Source organism: Anomaloglossus baeobatrachus, chromosome 12 (genome assembly GCF_048569485.1).
Source record: "Anomaloglossus baeobatrachus isolate aAnoBae1 chromosome 12, aAnoBae1.hap1, whole genome shotgun sequence".
Taxonomy (NCBI): domain Eukaryota; kingdom Metazoa; phylum Chordata; class Amphibia; order Anura; family Aromobatidae; genus Anomaloglossus; species Anomaloglossus baeobatrachus.
Window position 1 is genome coordinate 126,455,282 of NC_134364.1, and position 7,412 is coordinate 126,462,693.

The following is a 7,412-nucleotide window of genomic DNA, read 5'->3' on the forward strand; positions in this document are numbered from 1 at the left end:
ATAATACTGCCCCTATGTACAAGAATATAACTACTATAATACTGCCCCCTATGTACAAGAATATACAGTTAGGTCCAGAAATATTTGGACAGTGACACAATTTTGGCGAGTTGGGCTCTGCATGCCACCACATTGGATTTGAAATGAAACCTCTACAACAGAATTCAAGTGCAGATTGTAATGTTTAATTTGAAGGTTTGAACAAAAATATCTGATAGAAATTGTAGGAATTGTCACATTTCTTTACAAACACTCCACATTTTAGGAGGTCAAAAGTAATTGGACAAATAAACCAAACCCAAACAAAATATTTTTATTTTCAATATTTTGTTGCGAATCCTTTGGAGGCAATCACTGCCTTAAGTCTGGAACCCATGGACATCACCAAACGCTGGGTTTCCTCCTTCTTAATGCTTTGCCAGGCCTTTACAGCCGCAGCCTTCAGGTCTTGCTTGTTTGTGGGTCTTTCCGTCTTCAGTCTGGATTTGAGCAAGTGAAATGCATGCTCAATTGGGTTAAGATCTGGTGATTGACTTGGCCATTGCAGAATGTTCCACTTTTTTGCACTCATGAACTCCTGGGTAGCTTTGGCTGTATGCTTGGGGTCATTGTCCATCTGTACTATGAAGCGCCGTCCGATCAACTTTGCGGCATTTGGCTGAATCTGGGCTGAAAGTATATCCCGGTACACTTCAGAATTCATCCGGCTACTCTTGTCTGCTGTTATGTCATCAATAACCACAAGTGACCCAGTGCCATTGAAAGCCATGCATGCCCATGCCATCACGTTGCCTCCACCATGTTTTACAGAGGATGTGGTGTGCCTTGGATCATGTGCCGTTCCCTTTCTTCTCCAAACTTTTTTCTTCCCATCATTCTGGTACAGGTTGATCTTTGTCTCATCTGTCCATAGAATACTTTTCCAGAACTGAGCTGGCTTCATGAGGTGTTTTTCAGCAAATTTAACTCTGGCCTGTCTATTTTTGGAATTGATGAATGGTTTGCATCTAGATGTGAACCCTTTGTATTTACTTTCATGGAGTCTTCTCTTTACTGTTGACTTAGAGACAGATACACCTACTTCACTGAGAGTGTTCTGGACTTCAGTTGATGTTGTGAACGGGTTCTTCTTCACCAAAGAAAGTATGCGGCGATCATCCACCACTGTTGTCATCCGTGGACGCCCAGGCCTTTTTGAGTTCCCAAGCTCACCAGTCAATTCCTTTTTTGTTGTTTGGTCACAGCAACAGCTTCCAAATGCAAAACCCCACACCTGTAATCAACCCCAGACCTTTTAACTACTTCATTGATTACAGGTTAACGAGGGAGACGCCTTCAGAGTTAATTGCAGCCCTTAGAGTCCCTTGTCCAATTACTTTTGGTCCCTTGAAAAAGAGGAGGTTATGCATTACAGAGCTATGATTCCTAAACCCTTTCTCCGATTTGGATGTGAAAACTCTCATATTGCAGCTGGGAGTGTGCACTTTCAGCCCATATTATATATAGAATTGTATTTCTGAACATGTTTTTGTAAACAGCTAAAATAACAAAACTTGTGTCACTGTCCAAATATTTCTGGACCTAACTGTAAATACTATAATACTGCCCCCTATATACAAGAATATAAATACTATAATACTGCCCCCTATATACAAGAATATAAATACTATAATACTGCCTCCTATGTACAAGAATATAACTGCTATAATACTGCCCCCTATGTACAAGAATATAACTGCTATAATACTGCCCCTATGTACAAGAATATAACTACTATAAGGCTATGTGCGCACGTGTGCGTAATTCATGCAGTTACGCTGCGCTTTGTAGCGCAGCGTAACTGCATGCGTCCTGCGTCCCCTGCATAATCTATGGAGATTGTGCAGGGGCCGTGCGCACGTGGCGTCTTAGAGCGCAGCGCTTCGGCTGCTGCCCGAAGCGCTGCATTCAAGTGACATGTCACTTCTTCCGTGAGCTTTGCCGGCAGCTCCTGCTCTGTCTATGGCAGGAGCTGGAGGCAGAGCGCATGGAATAGTTTTTTGTTTTTTTTTCTACGGACATTTTTTGCAGCGATTTGAAGCGCACGTGTGCTCTTCAGATCGCTGCAGAAATTTCTGCAGGGCTAGTACGCAACGTGCACACATAGCCTAATACTGCTCCTATGTACAAGAATATAACTACTATAATACTGCCCCTATGTACAAGAATATAACTACTATAATACTGCCCCCTATATACAAGAATATAACTACTATAATACTGTTGCTATGTACAAGAATATAAAACTGCTATAATACTGCCCCCTATGTACAAGAATATAACTACTATAATACTGCCCCCTATGTACAAGAATATAACTACTATAATACTGCCCCCTATGTACAAGAATATAACTACTATAATACTGCTCCCTATTATAATACTGCCCCTATGTACAAGAATATAACTACTATAATACTTCCCCTATGTAGAAGAATAACCACTATGTACAAGAATATAACTGCTATAATACTGCCCCTATGTACAAGAATATAACTACTATAATACTGCTCCCTATGTACAAGAATATAACTGCTATAATACTGCCCACTTATGTACAAGAATATAACTACTATAATACTGCTCCTATGTACAAGAATATAACTACTATAATACTGCTCCTATGTACAAGAATATAAAACTGCTATAATACTGCTCCTATGTACAAGAATATAACTGCTATAATACTGCTCCCTATGTACAAGAATATAACTGCTATAATACTGCCCACTTATGTACAAGAATATAACTACTATAATACTGCTCCTATGTACAAGAAAAGAAAACTGCTATAATACTGCCCCCTATGTAAAGAATATAACTACTATAATATTGCTATGAAGAATAGATCTATTAACAGGAGAAAACGAAGACACAGCAGTTCAGGTTTCGGGGATCAGGAATCACCTCTTGTGATGGTTTATTTGTGGGTGCTCAGAGCAATAATCAGATTTTTGCAGAGAAAAATAATAATTTAGTTGAATTTTTTGATGAATGTTCTGGTATTAGTTTTTTTTATAGGATGGGGAAAAAAAAACAAAACTTTTTTTGCAAATATAAGAACAATTTCTTATTTCTTTTTCCAGAAGCAGCTGAGAGGGCGACAGAGAAGAGACAGTAACACTGACACGACCGAACAGCACATACAGGGAGGATGGCGCCATTTCTACGGAAAGTTTATTGTGCGCTCACATGGTACAATCAGATCTTCCTCGAGGACGTCCTCGATTTTGGGGGTTCAATCCCGTAATTTCATACGCTGCCAATCACAAGTGCCCAAAGTTTCAAAAGGTGGAGGGTGGGGAAGGGGTAGAGGAAAAAAAAAAAAAAGATGGCAGCCGTCTTCTTCATCCTTGGGAGTCAGGTAAACAGATGAAAGAACATTTATAGTCACAAGAACTAGACACCAAAAAATGTAAACTTTTCCTCATTAAAAAAAACAAAACAAAAAAAAACAATTTTGCATCGAATCCCAAACATCAGATGGTGGAGTGCTAAGAGTGCGGGGGAGGGGACAATTATATACGAGGTGATTATGGTTACGGGGGGGGGGATTAAGGCCGCGATATTGCTACAAAAAACAGACTTGGAAAAATAGTAAAAAAAAAAAAAATGGGGGTGTATATCCAGCAGCCACACAAGACCTCTTGGGGAGAAAGGGGGGGGGGGGGGGCGAGGGGGTTATTTTTTTTTTTTGTCCCCGCATAAAATTAAAAAAAAAAAAAAAAAAAAAATTTTGCTAAAAGACAAAATTCCAAAAACACGAGGAGGCGGTCTGACTGCGGGGGTGGTGATTGCGCATTCGATGCCGGCACACGTGTACAGTCCGCTTCTCATATATATCTATATATGTACAGAAATATACAGCATATACTGCTATGATATAGGCGCGGGACGCTCGGGCCTCACCGCCACAGTGCTTACTTCATACAGTTATACAGCTCCAGGGTTTTTTTTTTTTCCATAAATTTTTAAATTTTATATCAAAAAAAGAAAATAAAAAAAAAAATCATAATAGGTCGGGGGAGGGGGTCCACCAGAAGCGGCGGCCATGTTTGCGACCCGAAAGGGCTGTCATTTCCCCTCTGTCCTCCCTCGTCACAGGGACGTTTGCACTATTAAATTTCGTAGCAGTTTCTGGCGGCCGATTTCATAGTCTTCCTCGTCCACGTTGACCAGTAGTTTGATGGCCTCGTGGCCAACCGCCTGCTTCAGCGAGTCCGTGATGAAGACGCCTTTCAGCGCTTCCAGCAGCGAGCCGTTGATGTAGTCGCGCCAGAAGGCATCCAGGTAGGTGAGCTCGGAGAACTTTATGTCGCAGATGATGGAGCCCAGGTCCCGGGATTTTAGGATGGTGTTTGCTTGGTTAAAACGTTCGAACTGTCGCTCTAAAGGGTCCTGCTTGTTGGAGAAGACGTTTCCTTGCAGGGCCGTCTCGTGCTGGCAGTATTCAGCCCGTACCCGCAGCCGGATGTCTGAGGAGGGAGAAGGGGGCGGAGTCAGCACAAGTCAACCAATCACAACGTGCACTCGTTCCAGAAGTTCAGCAGAATTACGAATGCAGCTCTGGAGCAGACGACTATTCCACTTACCACACGTCTGTTTCTCCTTGGGGTCTGGCGTGATGGATTTCCTTCTCTTCCGCTGACTGCTGAGGGATGGTCGCCCCCGGCCAGGCCTCTTTGTGCAGATCTGGGGTCCGGAGGGGGAGGAGCAGACCATGGGATGGTGCGGCGTTCCTGCAGGAGACGGAGAGTCACAAAACTGGTATAAAGCGCCGCACCCGACCACCTCGGGAGAGTCTACTGCCATCTTACCGGGTGTGTGCGGCGGCTCTGTGCCCGGCTCTGCGCTGCTTGGCGTCCGTGGCGTAACGTAGTGAATGGAGGTCTCCTCGAGGTATTTATCTACAAGATCTGGGCAAACTGCAAGAGATGTGAAGAAGTTACAAGCCAGCGCCTCAACGAAAACCCACCCTCCGATATGGCTGACAACAGAAAGCAGCAGAGTAGTTCTTTGAGAACTAATAGTTTATGCTGAAATAAAGGAAAAACCTGTAGAGACATCCAGAGGATGAGGAGTTAAACCCAAAGTGGAGGAGGTGAAGCGTGACCTGACTCCCACTGCATAAGTGGATCAGGCCAATTTTCTGGTACTCAGAAGTGAACGGACTGCACCATTGTAATGTAGAGGGGGACTCACCGGCCTTCCTCCTCTTCAGTGTTACGTAGGGGAGCAGGTCGTGCCTCGTAATGATCCTCAATAGCTGCAGCACCTGGCGGAAGTTGGTCTCGTCGCAGCGGCCCTGCCTCTCCAGAGCGAGCAGAAAGTCCCGGCCGCTGCGGATCATTCCCCTCTCATAGTCATCAATAACGTCCACAAAGAGGAAGGAGAGGACCCGCACGTCGCGGTGCGTCAGGTGAGTGCCCACAATGTCAAACATCCGGTGCAGGCTGTACAGTCCGTGCTCCCGCTCACACTCCTCCTCCATCCAGGCCTCCTCACTGCGCCTCTTCTGTTGGGCCATGGCTGGAACGTCCTAGGTCGGCCACTCCCCTCCTCCTCCGCTCCACTGCCGCCGACACAAGGGAATGCCAATGTCCTCCTACAGGGGGAGAAGAAGAGAGTCAGCAGATATCGCTGTATGGCGGCCCAGTATAACAGCATGTACAGGGCCACCTCTGGGGGAATTCAGTTATAGCGGAGGCTTCCTGCAGTACCGGGCCTGATGACTGCCTAGGGTCTGAAGAAGAGGGCCGCCCAGGGTCTGAAGAAGAGGGCCGCAGACTCCAGGGGCTCAGCCACAAACCTGATGCTGTAGATTAAAGACATGACGTGTCCTTTCTTTAAGATCAGATGTCAAGCAGAGGCATCAGCTCAGGAGTGACGCTGACCAAAAGAAGCCACAGCATGTGCCACACCGGACGCGGGCAGCAGACCACACAAGCGCTCCACAGGGCCCACAGAGGGGGCGCCTTACGGCTAAACCCAATCTACAAACCCCCATCCCATCCACTACAGGAGGAGGGGTAGCAAGTGGCCTCAGCGGGGGCCGACCTTCCGCGTCCAGGAGGCTCTTTATGGCTTTGGCCACTCTGCAGAGCCCAATCACGGGAAGGGGGGTGGTGATAGTGGGGCAGACTGAGCCAGGGCCGACCTCCCACCTCCAAGAAGCTTTTTATGGCTTTACCCACTCTACAGACCCCCATCCATCACGGGGGTGATAGCAGGGTGGGCTGAGCGAGGGCTGACCTCCCGCCTCCAGGGGGCTCACCCACTCTGCAGACCCCCCATCCATCACAGGGGGTGATAGCGGGGTGGGCTGAGCGAGGGCTGACCTCCCGCCTCCAGGGGGCTCACCCACTCTGCAGACCCCCCATCCATCACAGGGGGTGATAGCGGGGTGGGCTGAGCGAGGGCTGACCTCCCGCCTCCAGGGGGCTCACCCACTCTGCAGACCCCCCATCCATCACAGGGGGTGATAGCGGGGTGGGCTGAGCGAGGGCTGACCTCCCGCCTCCAGGGGGCTCACCCACTCTGCAGACCCCCCATCCATCACAGGGGGTGATAGCGGGGTGGGCTGAGCGAGGGCCGTCCTCCCGCCTCCGGGGGGCTTCTTATGGCTTCGCCCCCGCTCTGTAGACCCTCCGCGGGTTGTCAGCGGATAGGAACATTCTTGCTGATAGTCGATAACGCGTGTATCTGCCACTTATCACAGCTGAGGGTTCGCTACAATGTATCAATACAATATATCTCCAGCGCTGCAGAAACATAGTGACGAACCCTCAGCTGTGACGTCCCCGGTGATATCCTCCCCATGGAAGTCACCACAGGGCAGAGCTCGGGAAGGCTCCCGCTCACTGACAGCAAGCAGAGATCTTGGAAATAAGGGGTTACTAGGCAAAGCAATGGAGGCCCCTGTATGTGCGGGTGGGGGCTGGGCACAGGCTGCAGGGGTTGGGGTGACAGCAGTGCATGCTGGGGTGCAGGGCACAGGCATGGAGGCCTCAGGCCCGGAGTCTCACCTGCCGGCTTTGCCTCACACCGACACCTGCTCTCCGCGGCCTCAGGACGGAGCAGCCATGACGGGGCCGTCAGCTTCTCTACCAGCAGCAGCTCAGGGACGGGAACATCCGGGCACCGCTGCCGTTGGAAGAGGCGGAGCTCGGCCGCGGATTGGTCTTCTCTGCGATCCGTAGCTCGGCTTCAGTCCTATAGGGAACAATGATAACCGGGAGGACATTTTAACTGAGGGCGACGTCAAGGCACGTCCGGGGAGGCAGCGTGCGGCTTCACTGCCGCTGGTCTGCAGGGCGAGGCGGCCATGACGGAAGTGGGCAGAGGGAGAAATGCAAGTCTGAGGAGCTGTATGT

The 7,412-nt window shown here is 48.4% G+C and overlaps 1 protein-coding gene across 1 annotated transcript; it reads right to left on the minus strand.

Moving 5' to 3' along the window:
* Nucleotides 1-2,927: 2,927 nt before the first annotated feature.
* On the minus strand, nucleotides 2,928-7,197 carry DEDD (death effector domain containing). The gene is made up of 5 exons (XM_075331012.1): nucleotides 7,065-7,197; nucleotides 5,242-5,644; nucleotides 4,857-4,964; nucleotides 4,632-4,778; nucleotides 2,928-4,514 (listed from the first exon to the last, which is right to left on the minus strand). Exons 2-5 carry the CDS (start codon nucleotides 5,564-5,566, stop codon nucleotides 4,138-4,140), a joined length of 957 nt encoding a protein of 318 aa, XP_075187127.1. The 5' UTR covers nucleotides 5,567-5,644; nucleotides 7,065-7,197; the 3' UTR covers nucleotides 2,928-4,137.
* Nucleotides 7,198-7,412: the final 215 nt, after the last annotated feature.

Coding starts and splice junctions, on each gene's coding strand:
- DEDD (XM_075331012.1), bottom strand. CDS start 5,566: ATGGCCCAACAGAAGAGGCGCAGTGAGGAGGCCTGGATGGAGGAGGAG. Junction 4,965..5,241: donor ACTGAAGAGGAGGAAGGCCG/GTGAGTCCCCCT, acceptor CATCTCTTGCAG/TTTGCCCAGATCTTGTAGAT. Junction 4,515..4,631: donor CAAGGAGAAACAGACGTGTG/GTAAGTGGAATA, acceptor CTCCCTCCTCAG/ACATCCGGCTGCGGGTACGG.